This window comes from Myotis brandtii, unplaced genomic scaffold, assembly GCF_000412655.1.
Source record: "Myotis brandtii unplaced genomic scaffold, ASM41265v1 scaffold127, whole genome shotgun sequence".
Taxonomy (NCBI): Eukaryota; Metazoa; Chordata; class Mammalia; order Chiroptera; family Vespertilionidae; genus Myotis; species Myotis brandtii.
Window position 1 is genome coordinate 2,662,748 of NW_005354464.1, and position 25,484 is coordinate 2,688,231.

Below are 25,484 nucleotides of genomic sequence, written 5' to 3' on the forward strand. Positions count from 1 at the left end.
TGTAGACTATGCATACGGTGGAACACTATATAAAGGAACTAAGTACAGGTATATACTACAGCATGGATGAACCTCAAAAATAGACCAACTGAAAGAAGCCAGATACAAAAGACATCAAATTGTATGAATTTCATTTTTATATAGTTTCTAGACAGGGAATATTTATAAAAACAGATCAGTGTGGATGCCTAGGGCTGGAGCTAGTAGCAGTAATTAACTGCAAAGGAGCATGAGGGGAACTTTTATGGCTGATGGAAATGTTCTAACACTAGTTTGTGGTGATGACTGTACAGTCTATAAATTTGTAATTAAATCGTATACTTACAGGGGGTGAATTTTATGGCATATAAATTATACTTCAATAAAGCTATATTTTTAAAGTACAGTACAACAAACTCTTAAGAATGACTATTTTAAAGCTCGGGCTGACAGCCTATTCATTGTAACTTCAGTACAACGAATATATTATCAGGATTAAGAATATTATTAGCATTTGTTTAAAAACAAAACATGCTATTTTTAAAGGATTCCAAGTACACACATCTCTAAACCTTACTGAGCAAAATATTACTTTTAGCTATGTGTAATGTTAACAAATCACTGTCTGCAGCTTACATTAGCCTTTTCTCTTAGCCACTGTGTTTTCTCCTAATCTTATGCCCCACAGTATTCCTTTTAGTGAAACATCCATTTGTTAGTGCCCAAGTTTTCCATTAGATACTAATTTTCTTAGAATATTTCATAATCTGAAATAAAATTTTAATATATATATTTTAAATATAAAATGAGCATTATCCTTTTTTAAAAAAATTTGGTCATTAAGCTACTCATATGCTGCCTCTGATAAGTTTCAAATTTTTTTATTATTTTAAATCAAGCTTTCTTTTCATTATTTCGGTTCAAATTATTTTTTGCTTTAAAATGATCTGATTCTTCTTTTCAGAGCAGTGCTGTCTTCTATGACCAGGCCAGCTTTAATTTCAGTTTGATTCCATCTCTTTCCAGTCCACTGAAAAACCTGTCAAAGAGGATTTCCCTCTAAGCCAGCCATTAAAAAAAATTTAACCAAACACTTTCCCCTCCCCCCAAAAAAATCTCATATGCAATGCCAAGTTCTACAAGGATTAAAGTAAAAAGCTACAGATGAAGTGGAAGAAGAGCCAGCCTGCTTGCTATGGCCCAACCTCAAGAAATACAGCAGCCTTAAGGTATGGCTTAAAAACCAATGTTCTAGGACAAGCAACATTGATTTTGCACAGCATAAATACAAAACAAATAAAACATACTTAAGCAAAACTCATAAGAAAAACTTGGATATATAAATTAAAATACACGTTTTATAATCTCAATTTTAAAAATAGATAATTATAATGATTTACAAAATAATATGCCTTTAAAATTCCATAAATAAAGACATTGCTTTCAGGAATTTCATCTACTACAACAAACGCTGTGCATCTTTTATCAGAATTTCCCTCCTTATGACATTTAAAAAAAAAAAGTCAACCAAAGTCAAAAGCCACATTAACACAAAACATTGAACCCAGTGGAAAGTTGTCATATAAATTAGCTGGTCAGCAGGAAATGCCAATTATCCAAAAGGCCATTAAGAAAATAGGATGGCAAGAATGCTCTGGTAAAACCATTTATGTAACTGTATTGAGATTAGAAAAACAAACAGCAGCATTATCTGCCTCCAGAATCAGATACAAATCAAGCCAAGTATTCAACCAAAATGGCAACAAATAGTAAGGATAAACCTGGGAAAGGAGCGTGTACTATTACGAATTTTCAAATTTATCTAAACTGTCAAATATAAACCCCTTCCCCTCAGAAATCAAAGGTAAAGGTATTGTAATATAGAACTTCACATTTTTATAAAATAAAAATAGAAATTATTGCTATATGGTTGTAAAAATGGAGGCAAGAGTTCAGAAATATACTTGTTTATAATCAATTAAATGATGAGCCATAATTTGAACCCTAATTATCACATTATGTAGAAATCACAATCCAGGTATTGTGTCCTCAGTTATTAAGATATATGTTAAATAGTTCACATTTTAAAAACATTTTAGCATTACATTACCAAATTTGATAAAATCTTATCAAAACATCTATGTATTCAATATAAATCATATTGTTAAAAGTATAAACATTTAAAGAAAACTGCTGAGGTGCCAAATAAGTATTTTCTATTAAATATACACAAATTAACATTTAGAACTACATAAATTAATTCTTGCTAAAAGTTGATTCAGGTTTACAAAGGCATACTTTGTGAACTATAATAAATTTCCCCAGCACCACTTTCTTTTTTTTTTATTCCAAAATTATTTCATTAGGTTTAACTTTCTTCTGTCATTCATAAGTAAAAGTTACAGAAGGTTTACAATACGTAGTCTTAATAGTAACATGTTTTTAAAAAAATCTAAGCAAAGTGCACATTAAACTAGCTACAACTACTCAAACTTCTTATCATCAAATAAAAAATAGAACACTTCATTCACTTAAGTCTTTCTGAGGAAAAAAAATAGTATACCTTGCTTAAATAAGAATTCCCCAGTAAGGATATTATATAAAAGATTTCCCATGTATTTTATTAAGTTTACTTTCTCTCATTAAAACTTTTTTTAAAAAGTCTAATGAAGAACACATACTTACAATGCCATATTACACAACTACAGTACTGTTAATTAAATAAAGCAGCCCAGTATAGCTGTAAACATTTTAAATGTAGTAAACAAGACTTGGCATGTCTTTCCTCCCTAAAACTTGCCATTACAATGCTCTTTCCAGGGAAATTATTCTTCCTGGATAAGTTTCGGGTATATTTTAGTCTTTAAAAATATTACACTGAAATAATGTGTGAAAAGATTTAGGCATGGCAATTTCACTGAAGCTTTTATTGCCTCTGTTGTAATATGACAGGGATTGTAAGGAACACAATTGAACTTACAGAGATATGCCGGTGATAGTCACTGAAGATAATCTTGATCTCAAGTATTTTTATATGTGGGCACTTCTAATTTTATACACTTTAGTATTTTAAAAGCATTATATTTTAAAATGTGTACCTGTTTTGACATTTGGCAAAGAAGAAACTGTACCTGTGGTTCAGTTAAAAACAAAGAATCAGCATGGGGAGTTTACCAGAATGAAAATGGAAACACTAATGAATTAAAGCAATTCAAGTGCGTGCATGCGTGCGTCTTTCAACCTCTTTCTCACAGACATGCACTCACATGCATGCACTCACACACACAACCATACGTGTAAGCATTTTTAGTACAGAATATTCCCTGTAACCAGACATTTATCCTCAGAGTAATCATACCACATTAAATCAGTCTTCTCTTTTCAGCCCTAGAAATAATATTGTTTAATTCTAAGATGCCATCATAGAGTGAACAACCTTAACTTTTATGCTACATAATTATATTCAAAGATTATGTATTTTTGTTTATAATTACACAGTAATTATAAATGTTTAGTACCAAACTGATGACAAATACTATTTTGTTGAAAAGGTCTTACATTTAAAAGGAAAAGTCTGTAAAACCCCAAGGCACTAGGCCATGAACCAATATCAGACTTTTATGAAAAACAATTTATAACAGGGGGAAAAAACGAATGGGATCTCATTTCAAGACACCGCATACTTGAATTAATCTATCTGAAAACAATACCATAACTCAAAATCTTCAAGACAGGAAACAAAATAATACATATATCTTTTAAATTTTTTCATAATTGAAGTTCCTCTTTATATTTACAAATATGAAATCAGGAAATACTTGAAAGGGAAGCAGCAGGATTCTTTTTTCTTCCTTTTTTTTTTTTTTTTTCAAATAACCAATTCCAGTAACCTGAATAGAAATTTTCAAATTTTTCTTTTGGAAGAATATGATTGGAATATTAATATAAGATCTGTGGGAAACCTTCCTAGTCAACTTCAAAATTATGTAAATAAAAAGTGGTCTTAATATGTCATTGTTCTTAAAACCATTTCCACATCTAAAACGTACTGCTAATCTGAAGTACATTCCTTTGATAATTTCAACATTAGATCTTAGAGAGTGCATGGATACACCAAGCAAAACCTATTCCTGTTAAAGTCCATAGGCATCCAACATTTGAAGTTTTACATTTTTTAACCTACCTTACAGAAATCTTTTAAAAAGCAATAAATCCTCCTTCATGTGTTAGGAAGTGAACAGGAAAATCAGCATTTTCAGCATAAAAGCAGTTCATAGATCTTGTAATGAATATAATACATACAAGATAGAATTCTGCTTTGACGTGAAAACATCAAATTTGAGTGAAACAAAAACAGTAGAGACTGAATAATTTACAAAAATAGAAGCCAGATTGGTATTTTGCATCAAGTGCATGCTTGCTTGAAAATCTTTGCTCCTGAAGTATTTGGCAACCACAGTGATTAGCAGTTAAAGCAGTTTCAACAAAATAAGGTCATCAAAAATGGACTATTTGTCTGAAAAAGCAGTACCTATGAGGATTGAACGTCATGGCTCATTCACAACCATTTTCAAAATTTAATTCCTACTATCTTCTTATAAATTAAGAAAATTTCATTTTTGTTCCATGGTGTGCTAAAAAAATAAAATAAACCCTCATGCCTAAATTTAGAATATTGTATTGTGTAGCAATCTAAAACATTCAAAACAAATTAAATAGTTTAACTTATTCAACAGGCATATAAGCATTTCAAAATCATAATGAAATCCAATTATGTGCTGCAGAATGTAGACAGTAGAATCTAACATTATGCAGACATTTTCTAAATAAAAGCTCCCTGTAGGACAACTATATATAAACATAGGTAAGATAAGGAGAGTAGGTCTGTGGGACCTTTTGAAATCGAGGGTCTGAAACACAATAAATTTTTCAGGTAGGCACAAGAAGTTATCCTAAAAAATTTTCACGTTGGTTATTTTGACATTTTTTTCATCAGATTCTCTACTCACATCAACAATACAAGTGATTTTCCAGGAAAAAAAAATCCCCCAAACCAAAACACCATTCCAGATCTGGTACACTTAAATATATCACTCTCATTGGAAGTGCTATTAGCATAGTCTTTGCAACTAGCCCAAAGCATATATTTAAGAAGTTTTTATAAATTGTTTGTGATGTTCATGTTTAATTCTTATGCCAAACTGTTTTCTGATGAAGACAGCATTGTGCTTTATGCAAGAATGGAAACCTCAAAATAATCACCATAAAGCTTCTAAGACTTATGGGAGAATAAACTAGGATGGTCCACAGATATAAGATGAAATCCACAATGTAGAATTATAAATGGTTAGAGCGGCCCAGACTAGAAGACAAGCCCAAACCACCATTAGAAGAATGAAATACGATATGGTCCAAGATGTATCCTTAAAGTTTTGTCTCAACCCTCAGTCTGAATTAGGAGGATTGATCTTCAGTTCAGTCCAGCCAGCAGAAATTGACTGTGCAATTTTCCGTTGTATTTATTGTACAGACTATGTACATTCTAGAAGGTTCCTTTAGTGCTACACTGTTGTACTTTTTGTCCCAGCAATTTGAGGGCGTGCAAATTCCACAAAGTCATCAATAAGAACAGGCCATGCTCCTAGGGGGAAAAATATATGGGAGGAAGGAAAGAAAGAAAAGCAGGAATAAGACTAACATTTTAATAGGTTCCTTTATATTTTAACTACCTTCCACATAATAAAGTATCATTATAAATATTCCCATTGATAGGACTTTCAAAATTCAAGCATTATAGAGTTTCTACCTAAAGTTTTCTTGTATTCTCTCTGCTCTATTATTCTAACACTTGGTCATTTTTCGAGTGATAAGAATAACTCTTCTGGTAATCTATCAATAATACGGTTTGCCTGGCCAGAGTGGCTCAGTGGTTGAGCGTCGACCTAGGAACCAGGTCATGGTTCAATTCCTGGTCAGGGAACATGCCCAGGTTTCGGGCTCCATCCCCAGTGTGGGGCATGCAGGAGGCAACCGATCAATGATTCTCTCTCATCTATCTCTCTCTCTCCCCCTCACCCTTTCTTCCTTCCTAAAATCAATAAAAATATTTTTAAAATAATAATAATAATATGGTTTTCTGAAAGCCACTGAAGTCAGGCCACTGCAGTAATTTGGTCAAAACTGGCAACCTAGGAATGACCATAATATACTGGCATGCTGCCAGTGCTGAAAGCATAGTGGGTAGGAGGAAACAAATTTTCAGGCATTTTTTGGAAATCTTACAAAAAAATCTTAAGAAAATTAACAGCAAGTATCCAAATCTATCTTTTTCATGATAAATACTAAAAAATTTTAAACTGCACGCCTCTATACATTCACATGCCAACCTCTAAATCAGAAAGTTTTCAGTTTCCTGTAAAGCCTAGCAGCACAATTATCATTCATATGCAAGATTAGGCTTTTCTTACTTTTTAGTGAAGACTATAAATTACAATGAAAAGAGAGAATAAAGACCATCTCTGGTTAGATTATATGAATGGCTCCAAGACACTTTCAAGGAGGCCAAGGTCACTGGAGATTTCTCAAAGAACACCTCTGTCTGTTCAACAATCTCAAAAACAGATCCAGCTAATTTTCAAGGGGGACTCGGTATGTATGAAGAAGTCAATGTAAATCACTGCCACTTCTAGATAAACAGGTAGTAGATGGTAGCATCATCATCTTTACATGAAGAAATAACAGAAAAGCATTTAATCAGTGGATATTTATTGAATGCCAATAGTACTATAGTAGGCAGCTGAAGTACATTTCAAATTAGACAAAGTCACTAACCTTAAGGAGTTTAATATTCCAAGTTCAGAGATAAGACAAACACATAATAAATAAAAGATATACATATAAGTATAAAAGTACTTTCCTAAGAGAACAGGTTTCCTAAAATAAACTGAAAATCTCTAAACATGAATGAAAATTACTCATGCCTTTCTGGAAGACATGACTACTAAGTTGGTATTTAAAGAAACTATAGATTGATAAAGAAATGAAGGCATTCCATACATTTAGAAGAGCACAAATAAAAGCTCAGAAGAGGGAAATCCAACTCCAAGAAAAACAGAAGTAGACAAGAAGTTCAAAGTATATGATAAAAGAAGGCAGGTAAAAACAAAAAACTGGAAGGGCAAAACTTTTTATTACCTTCCTCATCATAATTAGACATGTCATCTGCAATCATTGTACTGAAGTCTAGAAGAAGATTCCAAGTATCTTTTGGTATGGATCGTTTATGATGTTCCTATTTAAAAAAAAATCCAAATCACTAAAAAGAGTTTTTTTTTTAAGTCCAGATGATACTAAATACAAGAATGCAAACCAATTTGTGTATAGAAATTTTACTAATCAAATTTCTCATTCTATGTTCATTACATGCTCTGATAAGAGTCAATCATGCTTTAAAATATTTATTTTCAAACAAAACAAAATTTTAGAGAAAACAAGGAACTGCAGAAAACATGAACTTACCAACAAAAATTTATTCCATAAGTCTAAGAATTTAAATCTTCCATTAAGCACTAAATTCCAGTAGGCAATGGCCATTTCTAGATCTGTAATATTAAAAATAAATTATGTCAAATGCCATGAATATTTGTCCTTAAAAACAAAAAACAGGTGAGACCAAAGACAGACTTAAAAAAAAAAAAAAAAAAACACCTAAAAGAAAACACTAACCCTTGTGTTCTGAATACTTACTTATTAAAATTCCCTAAAAGAAATAAGCCCAAGGTTTGTATCCTGGGCACCAATGGACAGTCCATCGGGGCAAGAAGAATACCACTTACCTCAAAGGGTGTATCTGAAGTTTCAATTAGATAATGTAATAAGCATGCCTGACTAGTTCATCAGTACTCAAATGTTAATGCATACCAGTATTTCCCAACCTCAGCACTTTTGACATTTTGAGCCAGATAATTTTTTGTTGTGGAGGGATGCCCCATGAATTGTAGCAATAGCAGCATCCCTGGTGTCTAACCACCAGATGACAGTATCAGCTCCATCCTATCCCTGGTGGTGACGACCAAAGATGTCTCCAGACATTGTCAAAGGTCCCCTGAGAGAAAAAATTGCCCCTAGTTGAGAACCACTGACATACACCTACAGTTGTAATGCAAAGAATTTCTATATACAATCCTAACCAATTTTCCAAGATGTTAGCTCTCTGATCCTGTCCTAGAGGAGACTATTAATTTTTATTTAAAAATTAAAATTAATAAACTAAGATTTGTTTTAAAAATTTGATGAAATTATATAATGCCCATTTAATTATGATTGTAGCAGAAAAGGGTAAAGAAGCAATACTGCCACATGACAAAGACCTATTCCTGTCATATGACAGAGAGAAAGACCCATCATTTCTTTCAAGGAACTAAAGCAGTTAAAGTACCAAGCTTTAATGAGTAAATTTACATTTCCAGCTCAGGAAAAATTTCATCCTAAGTAACTTAACACAATGCGGGCAGATCATGAGCATTCTCATGTTTTCCTATTACACAGTGTTTTACATAAATGTTAAAGGCATGCCTTAAAATTAAACACCCATTGCATTTTGAAGTTATTTATTACATGTTCTTACAAGCTAATATCTTTTTAAAGTATGATATTTTGTAAAATGTTTTTTGTATTCGTTCAATAGAAACTTATCTGGCCTCTGGGTAAAGCTAGCAATAAAACTACTGGTGCACAATGTGTTAAAAGTCCTTTTAGATATTATCTCCAAAACACTCTTGATAATCTGGGGAATCATGAGAGACTAGGAAGGACTCCAAAAAGGCTCACATCCTATCTTAAAGGAAAATATAAAAAGGCCATAAGGAGAAAAAAAATCCCATCTTCATAGGATCTCAACCACTTCAAGGACAGGGACTACATATACGCAAACTGGCAGACTGAAACACACAGCAATTATTGAGAAACTGCTGAATGAATGCCACTTCCTATGGTCCCACGTGCAAATGTACTTACCTTCCTTTAAACTCAATGGAGTTTTTTCCTCCTATCCAAAGATAAGCCCCTAGCACCACTATTCTGGATCCAGTACCACCCTGCCTCTTCAAGGAATCTTGTCTACTGTCTTTTAATTTTCCTCCCTTCCTACATCTTCAACTTTGCCTTCTTCTGGCTTTCCCCCTCAGGTTATCAGCTATGTTTAAAAAGTATTTCTTGGGTCTTTCATTACCTTACTAGCTATGCTCTTTCTCCTTCCCTTCACAGATAATCTCCTACTGTTATACGTAATGTGTTCCTAAAACATGTCTGAAAGTCAAACTCAGGTCCCCATGTTTTAAGAGAACTAGAAATATGACACCACCAATTCCCATCATAATTCCTTTTTAATCTTTGTAGTCTGTAAAGCTCTATACCCAAAATTCCTTCCAGGTTCTTTCATTTTGTCCTTTTCTTTACCAACCAATTGTCAAGCTTTAAGTGCAGTTAAAAGTAAAACTGCTGTTATTAGCAAGCAGAACAAGATCTGCTGTTATTAATATGCTTAATAATTTTCTTCTGCACTTCAAATGCATTAAATGTATAAGAACTAAGCTCATTAGTGTTACATTTTTTCTTTTAAACTAATTTTAACAAAATAAGAATGAGAAACAATGAAATATTCAAATAACTGCAAAACATGAGACACCTATAAATGCCCATTTGTCAGCTAATACCTAAGACTCTGACAAGAATAGGAGTGTACATGTCTGATGTTTGAAAGTTCAGGTTGTAAAAGAGAACTTTTTGTCATCTACAGTCATTACCCCATTTCCTCACCTCCCACACACTATTTAATTGTATAAACCAGTCTCTACCTCTGCAACTCACTCCACTAAAAGTGATCTCTGGAGGGTTACCACACCCTTTTGGTTCCCAAGTAAACACTTTTATGTCCTTAATTTACTTCGCCCTCTGCAATATTTGACAGAACAAGAGCACACCTCCTAGATGGAACTTCTTTCAGCTTTAATGGTAGCACCTTACTGACTTTCCTCTGTCCTCTCTAGCCTTCTTACTCCTTTTTACAGGCTCCTTTTCCTCCATTCATCCATGAAATGTCGGTGTTCTGTAACACTTTATGTCAGCAATAACCATTTCTACTTCCCTCGGATTTTTCAAACCTTTACCTTTTTTCACACTAATAACTCCTAAATCTGAAACTTCTATCTCTATTTTTCTAGATTCATATATCTAATTGCCTAAGCAGCAGTTCTCAACCTGTGGGTCACGACCATCGGAAAACACATATAGCATATCAGATATTTACATTACGATTCATAACAGTAGCAAAATTACAGTTATGAAGGAGCAACGAAAATAATTTTACGGTTGGGGGTCACCACAACATGAGGAACTGTATTAAAGGGTCGCGGCATTAGGAAGGTTGAGAACCACTGGCTAAGGACATCTTCAAATGGTAGCCACAAAAAAACTCAAATTCAATAGGGCTCAGACTGAACTCATTATCTCACCTCTACAGACCTGCTATTCCATTTCTCTTAATAAATAGCATCACCCTACAGTGTTTCTCAATGAAACGTCTCATTCTAAGGAACTGTCCTATGTACTGCAGGACATTTAGCATCCCCCTAATGTCAGCAGAAACCCTCAGTCATTATGACACCCAATAGACATCCCCCACGTTTCCAAATATCCCTTAAGTGTGTTGAGAAATGTAGGGAAACCCCTCTCTTCTTCATTACATACTTCCAATTGAAGCTCTCTCGTTCTAACTTCTCCATCTCCACTGGCAGGCCTATACTAGGGTCATCTTCATGTCTAGCTAAATCACTGCAACAGCTTCATAACCAGTCTCTTCCTCTAGTTCTGCCCTTACGCCTTTTAAAGGATCAACAGTGCTTTCAAATGAAGCTTTCAGGCATATTAATTTGGTGTCACTTCCATGTTAAATTCTTCAATGATTAAAACAACAAGATACCACTACACACCTTTTGGAATGGCCAAACTCCCAAACACTGATAACACCAAATGCTGGCGAAGGTTTGGAGAAACAGGAACTCTCATTCATTGCTGATGGGAATGCAAAATGGTACAGCCACTTTGGAAGACAGTTTGGCAGTTTCTTATAAAACTAAATATATGCTTACCATAAGATCCAGCAATCACACTCTGTGGTATCTACCCAAACGAAGTGAAAACTTATGTCTACACAAACACCTGCCCGTAGATGTTTACAATAGCTTTATTCCTGCCAAAACTTGGAGGCAACCAGGATGTCCTTTAGAAGGTGAATAGATATATTGACTGTGGTACATCCAGATGAAGGAATATTATTCAGTGCTAACATAAAATGAGCTATTAAGCCATGAAAAGACATGGAGAAAAATACATATTAATATTACTAAGTGAAAGAAGTCAACCTGAAAAGGCTACATACTGTATAATTCCAACTGTATGACATTCTGGAAAAGGCAAGCTATGGAGACAGTAAAAAGATCAGTGGTTGCCAGAGATTAGGATGGAGGAAAGGATGAGTAGGCAGAGCAGAGAGGATTTTTAGGGCATGATGCTATAATGGTGGATATAAGTCATTACATATTTGTCCAAACCCACAAAATGTACAACACCAAGAATGAACCTTAATGTAAACTTGAACTTTGGGTGATAATGCTTGGGGGTGGAGGGGAGAGGGTTAATAATGGGAGAAACTAAGCATGTGTGAAAGGGGGTATATGGGAAATCTCTGTACTTTCTGCTCAATTTTGCTGTAAGCCTAAAACAGCTCAAAAATTTTTATTGAAAAACTAGAGGCCTGGTGCACAAATTTGTGCACAGGTGGGGTCCCTCAGGGTGGCCTGCGGGGATCAGCCCCCAGCTCCCGTCCCCAGGCTCGCCGCCCCAGCTCGAGCCCCCAGCCTCACAGCCCCAAAGCCCCACTTGGCACCCCGCCATGGCCTGGTGCCGCCTGCTCACCTGCTCCACCATCCCACCACGGTCCTGCTCTCATCAGAGTCCATCGGGCTGGCAGCACCTCCACTGCCACCCGCTGCCAGCACCATGTTGCTGAAGCCCACCATGTTCTGCATTGCCCCTGGTGGTCAGTGCACATCATAGCAAGCTGTCGAACTCCAGAGGGGACAATTTGCATAGTAGGCTTTTATTATATAGGATGTTTACAATGATTTCATTTTCTATTGCCTTCAGATAAGATCTACATCTCTAGTCAAATGAACTTACTAGCAGTTTAACTCTCAAAGGTGCTCCATCTCTCTCCATATTAGAGATGACTTCTTTTTCTTTTGTCCTTGAAACTGTGTAATTCAATCTTTGAGAGACTTTGCAAACTCACCCAAACAGACAGACTTAAGATGCTCCTGACACCATGCTCTCAGAGTTAAGCAGTCAATAAATGTTGAATGAAAAAGGAATACTCAAAAAGAAGTTAAAATTAAGAGTTGAAACAGGGATAAAATTAAATTGAACAGAGATAAAATGTTAACTGCCACAAGCACAAGAAAAAGTGTCTTTAGACAGAAATGTTTGAGTGACAGAGAGAATAGCCTAACTAGAGAGAAGTGCTTTAACATAGTTTCAGCCTCTTAAATTTCAACTCTAGCACTAGTTAATGATCTTGGACAACTGAATTCACATCTCTAATTCAGTTTAAAATAATTGTATGTACTCTCACAGGTTGTTGTTAAGGAATAAATGAGTTAATACATATAAAACATTTAAAATGGGGCGTGGTAAATAATGAGTTCCTTACTATTACTTTTTTAAAAATAATTTTAAAAATGTATTATTATGGATTCTAAAGCAGTATTGAAAAGAACAAATTCAATAAGATAAAAAGAAATAAAAGCAGTTAGAATAGAAGGAAAATGCAGAGAAAAAGAGACAAGCCCTTATAGTAAAATTAAAAATGCAAACAGAGCCCTAGCCAGTTTGGCTCAGTGGATGGAGCGTCGGCCTGCAGACTGAAAGGTCCCAGGTTCGGTTCCGGTCAAGGGCATGTACCTGGGTTGCGGGCACATCTTCAGTAGGAGGTGTGCAGGAGGCAGCTGATCGATGTTTCTCTCTCATCGATGTTTCTAACTCTCTATCCTCTCCCTTCCTCTCTGTAAAAAATCAATAAAATATATATTTTTTAAAAAATGCAAACAGAGGTAATCCCTGTGCCATTCTTTCAAGTAGAATCAAAAGGCCAATGTGGGATTTCATAAAAGATGATCAACTGAGTGCCAGATGAACATGAAAATGAATGAAGATTGGATCCAAACACTGTCCCTACAGGAAACAAAATGTTGCCAACTCACTAGGGAGGACAGAATAGTGATTAAAACTTCTATTCAAAATGTTTTCATTTACTTAGAAATATCTACAGTTAGCACAACATAGTGTAATTTTAAAAATGCAAAAATTGCAGTCAGATCTGAGGTTGAATCGCAGTTCTCACATAACTCTAAAGTTACGGGCTTTTAATAAGTCAGCCTCTCTAACGTGATTTTCCTCATCATGAAAAGAGGATAACAGGTTTCTTTTTACTTAGCAGAAAGGGTTGTTACAAGAGCCAAAGAGGATTTTATAGATGAAAATACACTTTAAAAACAATCAATAAAATTATTCCTAAATATTAAAGTAAATGTTTAACAATGTTAAAAACTTTTTAATCATTTAACAGGTGTAGGATTCTACCTGAAAACCACAGTTTACAAGAAAATAACCTACAGACTTTAGTCTAAAGTTCAGGATGGTCCTCAAAATGACAGGGTCGCTAAAGAACAAATGTCATTTTTGACCAAATAAACAATCAGTCCCACAAGAAATAACAGACTTACGGTGTTCTACATTAAACAGCCTCGGTCTGAAGTATTATGTTCAGCTTCAAGAGCTCTATTCTGAAAGAAACTGAAAGACTAGAAATGTGTCTACAAGGGACAGTAACAGGAATAATAAAGGTCTCCTCAAATGAATAGTTAAAATAATTGGGATACTGACCTGGAACAAAGGAGAAGGGTGATAGTGACCTTTTAAGGTTAGACTTCCTCTGTGTGTAGAGGACAAATAAGAGCAATGATGGAAGTTATAAAGACAAAGATGTTAGCTTGTAAGGAAGAACTGTGTGATAAGCGTATCCAGTGAAGAGAATGGACCACTTCCTAAAACAAAATGCCCACTTTCCGTATGTTCAAAAGTAAAAGCTAAATGAACATCAGGTACGGATGCTACTTTAGATCTAATAGAGAACTTATGAAGTCCCTTTCAAAAATTTAAGATTCAGAAGACTATCAGAAATTGTAGGTGACTGAAGCAGATGGTGATAAAGGAAGCACCCCATCCTACTGTTATAAGAAATAAGGTTATAGACAATGACAAAAAATGGAAACACCAGCTCTTACTATCACTAGCACAGCTATCCTATATAATAATCCTATATAATAAAAGGCTAATAATGCCGAAACCGGTTTGGCTCAGTGGATAGAGCGTCGGCCTTCGGACTGAAAGGTCCCAGGTTCGATTCCGGTTGAGGGCCTGTACCTGGGTTGCGGGCACATCCGTAGGAGATGTGCAGGAGGCAGCTGATCGATGTTTCTCTCTCATCGATGTTTCTAACTCTCTATCTCTCTCCCTTCCTCTCTGTAAAAAATCAATAAAATATTTTTTTTTAAATAAATAAATAAATAAATAAAAATAAAAGGCTAATATACAAATTGTCCCCTCGACTAGGAGTTCAACCAGGGGGTGGGGACAGCCAACCACCTGCAGCCCCTCCCCCCAGGTGGCCCTGCCCCCAATCAGTCCTCCCTACCCCAATCAGAGGCAGGGTTGGCCCGCCAACTGCCCGCGGCTCCTCGCCCCAGCCAGCCTGGCCCAATCAGCCCCAATCGGGGCGGGCCGGTCAAACCCCACCCATGCATGAATTCATGCACTGGGCCTCTAGGCTATAAACTTTTTAAACAGGGGGCCAGTTCACTGTCCCTCAGACCGTTGGAGGGCCGGACTATAGTTTAACAAAAAACTATGAACAAATTCCTATGCACACTGCACATATCTTATTTTGAAGTAAAAAAACAAAACGGGAACAAATACAACATTTGTATGTGAATGTGGCCTGCGGGCCGTAGTTTGAGGACCCCTGCTATATAATAAAAGCCTAAGTGACAGTTACAGCAGAACAACCAGTTGCTATGATGTGCAGTGACCACCAGGGGGCAGATGCTCAATGCAGGAGCCGCCCCCTGGTGGTCAGTGTGCTCCCACAGGGCTCACAGCTGGCAAGTGCAGAGTAGTGGCGGGAGCCTCTCCTGCCTCTGCAGCAGCGCTAAGGAGCAGCGAGCCGAGTGGTAAGGAGTGGTGAGCAGGCAGGCGGTAAGGAGCGAGGAGTCCCGGACTGTGAGAGGGCACAGGCTGGGCTGAGGGACACCCCCAGTTCATGAATTTGGTGTACCGGGCCTCTAGTATATGAATAAACCACAGTGCTGTCACTGTTAGTCTTTGCCAATTTGTTTTGGACCTCACTTCCTCTGCTATGATTTTCTAATTACTCTCTGCCAAATACACTTCAATATATGAGCCCTGTAAACCCTTGGAAAGGCTGTCAAGAAAACTTTTCTTTTTAATCAAGTTCTTCAACTAAACAAGTCATTACATTTCCTGACACCCAACACCATTGCAAAACAAAAAGAGAAACTATGACTTATTTTTATTACAGTTTTCTTTTTTTAATTAGGACAATTTTAGTTTTAGTTTCAAGTTTATGGGAAAAATTGAGGGAAAAGTACAGAGAGTTCCCCAAAACCTCTCTCTCCCTTCCCCTCATTTCCAGTATTTTTAACATCTTGTAATTGATAAGCCAATATAGGTATATTATTAGCTAAATACCATATTTTACATTAGGGCTCACTCTGTTGTACATTCTATGGCTTGGAGGAGCTTAAAAACAAATTTGAAAATTGTGGTTAAACATACATAACATGAAATGTATCATCTTAAACATTTTTAAGTGTGCAATTCAGTAGTGTTAGGTACATTCACACTGTTGTATAACTAATGTTCAGCACTCTTTTCATCTTGCAAAACAAAAACACTATACCATTTTTCTTAAGCTCAATACCTACTAGATAAAAGAATAAACATAATTTTTAAACTTAATTCTTCTGCATAATCCTTTTCTCAATTTTGTCTGTAATCTAAAAATCCAATTTACCATCATATTAATATATCCAATAGCTTAAAAAGTTCAGTTTTGCTTTATTTTCATCATATAATAAAAACTAAGATTCAATATCAAAACTACATATTCACCCAAAAATATTATTTATTTTGTACTCCAGTAAGGGCTAGGGGATATAAGTAAGAAATAGATTCATCCCCTTTAAATCATCATTGATATTCACATTTTGTTTAATCTTACCAAAATAATGTGTTATATTTCTAAACATAACAAAAATAATTATCTTAGTATATACATATAAATTAAACATTTTAATTGGTTTTTACGTGTGGAAAGCAAAAGAAGACTAGAAAAAATAGCCCAGTTAACTGGTGGCTACAGATATACGATAGAGAAACCAACCCTAGGTATACTAGCTTATTTTATCTGCAAAATGAGAAATTTTTCTGTAAGAATATCCAACCTAAACTGAAGAATCAGTTGGAGATGAGGCTTCCCTGTTTAGAATTTTGCTTTACAGATATTTTATAAACCAGTTTCAGGTTGGTCACTCTTTAGGCCAATTCTTCCATACAAACGTTCTACATTCATCCCTTCCTCACTAATGTTCAATCACTTGCTCGGTCTAATCCCTATCCACATATCTTTTTCTCAATGCTTTCCCCCCCCTCCAATCTAAAATATAAAGAAGAATTAGTACAAAAGACTCCTAATAGCCTCTCCAACTACTGTATATTCAAAATAAAAAAACAAACTCACTTCAATCAATGGGTAACTTATTTAATCTGCCTGTGTCTCAGTATCCTTATCTGCAAAGTAAGGTTACAAAATGGCTAGTGCTCTATTATTATGTACCTGGGACAGTGCAAGTGGTGAATTATTGAATGAAATAATAACTTCATGAAGTTGTTAAACATTAAATGTGGCAGTGTATGTAAAGTCCTTAGCACATTGCCAGGCATACTGAAAGCTCATGTTAAATGCAAGTTACTGCCATCATCAAAATCTTCAGTGCCTCCCCATTGCCCACAAATTCTAATTTAAACCTTTCTGTCCTGTTTTTAAAAGAAGCCTGTGGTTACTCAGCCTTAATGTGTTTCACCAATTTAATCGCCAAACAAGCACTAAAATCAAGTCAACATTTTCTGGCTTCCACAAAGTCAAGTTTATTTCTCAAGTTTCAGACCCTCATTCATAACTACCCTCTCACTGGAACACCTTCTATCTTCCCTTGCCCAGCCAAAGCAAACCCTTTAGTCACATCCCATCTTCCCAGGAAGCATGCCCCAACCATTCCAGCTTTTACTCATTTCCACTTTTATCTAAAACCCTCACACATGTTATTTTATATTATCTGCTACTGTCCAATCTTTCTGGGTAAACGGAAATTATACTGTAGCTTTTAGTTCCATATTCTCTCTGCCATCCCCAAATGTATGGATATTACATACAGTATAGATTAATCTAAATTGTTAACAGTAGTTATTTCAGGTTAAGATTATGAATGATAATCATCTTTTTTTAAAGTCTTTCTTATGGTTTCCAAATAAATCATTTTATGATTTACAAATTCTATAAAGCTATTCTACAGATCCATAGTGAAATAACTTCTGATCCTAAGACCCTATAATATCTTCTGGGAAATAAACAAATGGACATACATATGTCAGGGGAATTTTAACAAGTATTTATTTTCTGTACAGTTCTTTAAAAAAAAAAAAAAATCAGTGGTTCACATGTGATATCCAGGGCAACCAACCCTATTTCTGAATGTGCTCAGTATTTTTCGAGTAACCAGAAGTTCACTGTTTCTCATTGCTTTTCAGGAACTGGTATTTTCATATTTTTTGCTCAAAACACATAACTTTCTATTACAAAACAAGTGACACTGTCAATGTATTTGAATGTATTTGAAACACCAAATATAATTTTTAAAAATTCTTACCTAATCCTTTTTGTCCTGGATTCTTTGCAAAATTAAAAGTAAACTGGTAAAAATCCTTAAATCGTCCTGGTTCTTTCAATTCTTGTTCCATCTTGGGTATCTGGGCCTTTAGTTTTTCTATGCTGTCACATCTACATTGTAAAATTAAGTTTATAAAAAATAAAACTTTTTCACTATAAATTAAGGACTTAACTTATTCCTATGATAGCTTATCTTTATTTCATAGAACTTTTTAAAAATCAGACAGCTGTCATTCTTTTTACATTATATAAATGAGTATGGGTTTAGTTAGAGGAAGAAAAGGTCTGGAGTGATTAAATGTTAGAAATAATTACTATTTTTAAAAGAAATGGGCCATTACTTTTAATTACATAACTCACTGGACTATTAACACACGTGAAATGTAGAAGTCAGCTGTTGTGAACAGATGAGAATGTATACTAATCAACAACAATCACCAGTTTAAACTGTAGTAGATACTCCTTTGATGGTAACAAATCACATGTCTAGCTTCCAAACTAACTGAAAGCATAATTTCTTACTTCGGTGAGAATGCACTTTTCTTAAAAAGTTACTTTTTGTTACATATAAAGTATAAGTATCTGCTGAGCGCCCTACCATTTCCAACTGAAGTTAGAATCCACAGTAAGCTCTATTTTTTGCAAAGCATTCAACTTCTAAGGAGTTGAAAGGGTCCAAGTACTAGTCTTATTTTCCATATAACAGCCTTAAGGTAGAAATATTCTATTTCTTATAGAATCTACAAAAGCAATCACTCCACTGTTTCTTCTGATCTTTTTGCTTTTATTTTCCTTCTATGTTCTTTATAATGCCTCCCAGATCATTATTTGTAAATTAAAATTTTGATTTGGAAGTTCATCATATTGTACATAAATTCAGTTTCAAAAGAAAAAAAAGTGCGTTTTAATAACATCTGTCTTAGCATAGAAAATTGCAAGTTCAGGATGGGGCTAGCTTTGGCTGTGGAACACAGTGTCTAGGCCAGTTATTAATTTATTACCTCTCAACTTTAAACCCACTCTTCTTTGCCCTAAATTGTGACTATCTGTAGTGGACTATAAATTGTGAGATTTTCTTTTTCTTGCCAGTTGGCTCACTGTTAGGTTCTACCAACAGAGGGCAATAAAAGGCTGAAAGAGGAAAGGAACTTTTCTTATCCCAGTCTGTTTTCTGCAGAGAGCAAGGGTTTCAGTGTGCTGGAAGGTCCCAGCAGTGTTTACCAATGGTGGCAGCTCACATGGCCCCACAGCAAGTGGACTCTAGCCAGTTTTTTTCTTCATCAGAGTGGCAGACAAAGCAGGCATCACAGGCTTTGTGTTCTGCGGCAGCCATGCCCTCTCCTCTGAAATCCCTGTGGGGATCTCTTAAGTGTCTAGGTTCCTTGCTTATTCATTTCCCTCAGTTCCAGGGGTGGTGGCAGTTTCTTACAACTGCAACCTCTGTTATACCTCAAAGCTTTCTTTTGCTCCTTTTACATAACACAATATTTTAAATTTAACCTATTCAAAGTACTGATATATTTTTGTGTCTTGTCTGGACCCTGATTGATTACAGTGCACCTCAGGCTCAAGGTCAGAATGCCTGGGTTCAAATCCTGACTCTAATACTACCTAACTCACCAAAACCGGTTTGGCTCAGTGGATAGAGCGTCAGCCTGCGGACTGAAAGGTCCCAGGTTCGATTTCGGTCAAGGGCATGTACCTGGGTTGCGGGCACATCCCCAGTAGGAGATGTGCAGGAGGCAGCTGACCGATGTTTCTCTCTCATCGATGTTTCTAACTCTCTATCTCTCTCCCTTCCTCTCTGTAAAAAATCAATAAAATATATTTAAAAAAAAAATACTACCTAACTCTAGTTCTCTGTACCTCAGTTTCCTCATCTCTAAAATGGGGATATAAATACTTCTCATACACAGTTATTGTGAAGAGGTAGGTGAAGTACTTACTTAGCACAGTTCCTGAAATAAAAAAATGTTCAACAAATGTTAGCTATTATTATTTAATAGTCATCCGCTAAAAACAAAGGACAGCCTGTTACCTATCCATAGACTGAGTATTTTTGCAGCCTCATTAAATACAGACAACTAGAGGCCATAAATAAAACCTCTACCCATGACTTTTCAATTTATTTATCCCAAGTCATTTAAGCTAATCAGATATCAAGATAAACTGAACAAAAAGTGATTAGTAACTTCTAAAATTTTAAATTCTAAGAGGTGTTCATAAATTCAGAATTTGCAGCCTTACATTATGAAATACCTTAAAACTTGCTCATTTCAATATCATGTTAAATATTAGTTTTATTAGTAATTAAAATAATTTATTTTAATATAAGTACGATGCAAATGGAATAGGCTGTACTAACTGTACAGATAACTTGACAAACCCAGAAAACTGGATAACATGGGAAGGAATTAGCATATTAGCCCATTTCTGTTATAACAATGTTTGTGGGCTGACAAATTTATGTTTACATTAAAAAACTCATACCATAATTCATTTCCATAGTAATTCTCATAGTAACGAACCTTAATTTCCTTTGATAATTATGTACTCACACTAATTCTGTCATGCCGTCCATGAACTCTTGCTTGGAGAACTCGCACTGTGTTGCTGCTCTGAACTTCCACGCAATGATCAACACACTAATGCTGGCTGGATCGAGGGCCAGGTCATCACAGAACTGTTGTATACCATCTATTCCAATTTTATTTTCATCTTGAGGATCTTCACAAATAACAATGCAATATTAAATTAATGCCATACTTTATTATACTATTCCTAAAACTAAAAAGGTAATGCTGTATGCTCCATTAAAATATAATCACATAGATCAAAGACGAAGCAATATTACTAAATATTTCCCTCCTGTAATATTCAAAGCCAATGTGCCCTCAAAATAGCACTCTTAATATGAACAGGAGGTGGTGGGGGGTGGAGGGAGCCTAATATATGGTGACAGAAGATGGTTTGACTTTGGGTAGTGAGCACACAATGCAACATACAGATCATGTATCATAGAAATGTATACTTGAAACCTATACGATCCTAGTAACCAATGTCACCCCAATAAATTTAATAAAAGTGTGAAAAGATGGATTCACACTTCATGCTACATACTAACATAAACTCTAATAGAAAGATGAACAGGAGAATACACAGGGTGGGGCAAAAGTAGGTTTATAGTTGTGAGTACACAAAACACAAAGTTCATTCTTGTGTTATTATTGTTTTTTTCCATACAAACAACTGCATATCTACTTTTGCCCCACCCACTTTTATATACAGATGGACACGTGATTTTTAAGTCTCATTTATTCATATGAAAAATGTCCCATACTCATACACATTCAGAAAATCAGACAGTCTATACAGAGATAAAGGATTTTTACTGAACCTATCCATATTTTAAGTAAGCATTCTAAATTAACGGTATTCTATACAAAAAAATCTTTTTTTGCTTAAGACTAAGTTCACTCTACCACAGAATTACGTCTTGAGAGTATCAGAAAAACCATAAACTCAGCAATTAAATCCTAATCTCAACAATATAAATATCTGTTGTTCAAATTAAAGAAAAATACCAACTATCAATATTTACTTATCAGACAGAAAAACTTTTAAATAATGACAAATACAAGGAGAAAGACGCACTCAGACGCTGCTGCCAAGTGTGCTTTGCTAACATCTCTAACAATAAAAAAAAAAAGTGACTTTTCTGATTTGGGAGAATGAATTATGCATAAAATATCCCATTTTTGAAAAAAATTTTAAACTGTGTATACATATTTCTGCATAAACAAAAAGGACATGGAAGGATCCACACCAGAATTAAATACTGGTTCCCTCAAGAGACTAAATAAGGAAAAAATGGAGAAACTATTAACTTTTTCTTCAATCATCTATTTTGTATTGTTTAAATATTTTAAAAAATATATTACTTATAAGTTCTTTAAAGGTTATTAAAATTATCATGCAGGTTTTCTTAAAATCAGTTCAGCTGAGTTTTATGAAATGGGCAGGGGGAAGGAAGGCCCCCAGCCCCCCTTCTCAAAGGCTGTAGAAGCGAAGTATACCCCCCAGCCCCTCTTCTCTATTTCCTCTCTATCATGGGGGAGGAAATAAAGAGGCTAAGAAAAAATTTTAGTGAAAAGAGAAAAATAATTTATCTTAGATCTCTTTGAAGTAATTCTAAGATCTACAGAGTTCTGTTAAGATATCCACCTATATCATATGTTCTATGTATTATACATATATATAAATACCTATAAATATGTTCTATGTATTATTTCTCACAAGCAGCATGTAACTTTGGAACACCTGGTTCAAAATATTTAAAGTTACAAGTAAACACTCACCTTTGTATCTATTGTATAGTTGTTCTAACTTCTTCCTGTCCAATGATCCTTTTACACTCTCTCGTATATAAAGTTCAGGATTTTGGAAAAAATTGTCTGTTGCAACATCTAACTTCCAGTCATTTTGAGACAGGCAACTTACTGCTGTTTTTTCACTAGATTGTGTGAAGATCATAAACTGACGAACTTTATCCTTCTGCGATGATTTCAACTTGTTCTATTGAAACCAGAAAATAAACTGAAACACTATGTAAAAATCACAGAACACTAAAGTGGTATTTCTATATGCCTGACTAATCACTCAGCAATACTTTTTCCTCATAAATTATTAAAACATTTTAGTTCAAGATTTATTTTTGATCTATTAATCAGAAAGACAAATTTTTAAGAAATCTAAAACACAAAATTTAGTATCATTTTGGAAAAGAAACTAGGACAGAGGCAAAGGAAGTTCAACCATCCTGCATTTCTTCTAAAAGTGGATCCTGAGAGCACGTATAAAGGCTGTAGAAGGGAAGTATAGCTACTCTCAAAACCTTGACCAAGCACAAAGTTCTAAAGCAGCGGTTCTCAACCTGTGGGTCGTGACCCCTTTGGGGGTCGAACGACCCTTTCACAGGGGTCGCCTAAGACCATCGGAAAACACATATATAATTACATATTGTTTTTGTGATGAATCACTATGCTTTAATTATGTTCAATTTGTAACAATGAAATTGGGGGTCACCACAACATGAGGAACTGTATTAAAGGGTCACGGCACTAGGAAGGTTGAGAACCACTGTTCTAAAGGGATATACATATAAGGACTGGTGGGGAAGGTGACATTATCTAGCCAGCCAGAACAGGCAAATGACCCTGGGTAACTGCGATTAACAGGTGTCTGTTGCAGTCCTAAAACCCACTATAAAAAACATAGGATACAATTCTCCTCCCAACCCTACCCCTTGTTTTCTTGCTATTTTATAGCAAATGTGAGAAAGCAACAGACTATGAGTAGCTTCTATTTCTCCTGGTGGTGTTCAGAAACCAAGATAATTACCAATAAAATTTCGTATTTTCATTCAAATCAGAAGCCCTGAAATATGAACTACCATGCATCCTTCCAACAAAGGTAAACAGGATTCTCCCTTTTCCCCCCTGAAAGAACCACCTTTTCCCCCTAGCCTGAGCCTAGCATAGCCTCTCTCCAAAAAGCCTCTCTACTGTAATAATAACCTTTTCTCACTTGCCTTATGTTGAGACTGATTCATTTCTCATCTGGCCTGAACCCTAAGCAAAATGAAACAAGGCAATTAGGCCCTGCACTCTCTCCCACTATTAAGGACCATGTTCTCCCTCCTCTCCCACCCAAGCTAGTCTCCTATGGAATGTCAGCCTCTCCACTATTATTCTTGTCTCCTAACACCATCTCTCAGCAAAATACTTGGATTAGCCCTGGTCAGTGTGGTTAGGTTGGCTGGAGCGTCATCCCATACACCAAAAGGTGTCGAGTTCAATTCCCGGTCAGGGCAGATAGCCTGGGTTGTAGGCTGGATCACCAGTCTGGTGTGTATGGGAGGCAATGGATCAATGTTTGTTTGTTTCTTTCTCTCTCTGCCTCCCCTTCCTCTCTCTCTCTCTCTCTCTCTCTCTCTCTTTAAAAAAAAAAAATCGAAAAAAAATTTTAAGCTTGGGTTTTTCCTGAGCTTCTACAGCAAATGAAGGAGGGAAAGGGATGTATGTATGGCATACATTAATAGACAGAGTCCTATGGTTTAAGCAACCATCTGAGAACCCCAGAATCCTTTATCTGACAGATCACAAACTTCAACCCCCTGATTGTACAGATGAGAGAACAGACCCAGAAGTTTAAAGAATTAGTTCAAAACTTATCCAGGTTATTATTAGTGGAAATGGGACAAGAACAGAAAGGTCTTATAAATCCAAATCATAGTAATCTTATATAAACCGCATTACTTGTTGTACAGATTTATAAGCCTTTTGAAATTTTCAGGAAAAAGACTACCAAAAATATATTTCCACCTATCCCAAAGTAAAAATAACACTATACAAAAATCAAACATGAAAAAGTTTATGCCCTGGAGTCTGACCTGCCAGCCATACTCCTCTCTGTAAATATGCTATTGCTTAAAATTACAGATTAAAATCTCAACCTCTGTTCATTAAATTGGAGAAACGATAACTCCACTAACCTTCTGTTACTTCATTAATAACTACCACCTCTGGACACCAGTAACTCATATGCCATTATACAACACATCTCTTAAATGTCTAAGATTCTTCCGTTTTGAAAAGTGATTCTTCAAGACATAATTCAATTGCAACAAACCCACAATGAAATCAAATCCCAAGGAAGATTCCTGTCTTATTTAATATACTGTTTAATTAAAAAGAAGCCACTTTGATTTCAATTTTTGTTAGTAAAAACTTTTTTTTTAAATCTCTATACCTTTCTCCCTGGGAAGATATAGTATCCTAACATGTTTCAATCCTTCTTTGAAGAACAGGGACGTATTGAGGGTCCCTATGGCCATCAGTGACCACTGTATAATGCATAAGGTGTCGGAGATTAACTGAGAAGAGTAACTACTGGCCACATCCTGGAAATTATTTTTTAATTAAACCTGATACAACTTCTTTTGTATAACTTTCCCCCCATTCTCCTAATTGTTGTTGGAGGCAGCAAAACAATCAGGATTATTTGGGGTTTCATCATAAAGTATTAAATACAATGCACTGTTCCCTGGAACTTGAACCACTTTTGTTGAAGAGAAGGAAAAACACAGCTTAAGTCAATTCTGCAAGCCAAAAAGAGCTGTTCACTCTCCTAATGACTTCCTGTCAGAGAGCAAGATATTAGAAAGTTGGGGGAACAAAGATTAAAAAATCATCTTACCCACGCAAACTAGTAACAACATTATACATTTATTTACATTTATTTAATTCCAGGTCATATTTTATTTGAAAAAAAGTGTATGTATTAAATAATGTCTATATATATATAT

General features: G+C 35.3%; 1 protein-coding gene across 6 annotated transcripts in view; it reads right to left on the reverse strand.

Annotated features, from left to right (window-relative positions):
- Positions 1–863: 863 nt before the first annotated feature.
- Positions 864–25,484, reverse strand: part of DCUN1D1 (DCN1, defective in cullin neddylation 1, domain containing 1) — a 32,468-nt gene continuing 7,847 nt past the window's right edge. For 3 of the 6 annotated variants that reach the window (XM_014534212.1, XM_014534215.1, XM_014534214.1), the window contains 7 exons: positions 22,477–22,693; positions 20,677–20,845; positions 20,065–20,076; positions 18,099–18,229; positions 7,498–7,580; positions 7,174–7,270; positions 3,736–5,620 (listed from right to left, as the gene is read on the reverse strand). In XM_014534212.1, the coding sequence (XP_014389698.1) occupies positions 5,541–5,620; positions 7,174–7,270; positions 7,498–7,580; positions 18,099–18,229; positions 20,065–20,076; positions 20,677–20,845; positions 22,477–22,693 (789 nt within the window). In that variant the 3' untranslated portion in view covers positions 3,736–5,540. Of the gene's footprint in view, positions 1,019–3,735; positions 5,621–7,173; positions 7,271–7,497; positions 7,581–16,918; positions 16,963–18,098; positions 18,230–20,064; positions 20,077–20,676; positions 20,846–22,476; positions 22,694–25,484 lie in introns of those variants that run through there. The other 3 variants (XM_014534213.1, XM_005859502.2, XM_014534216.1) reach the window with 3 other exon arrangements.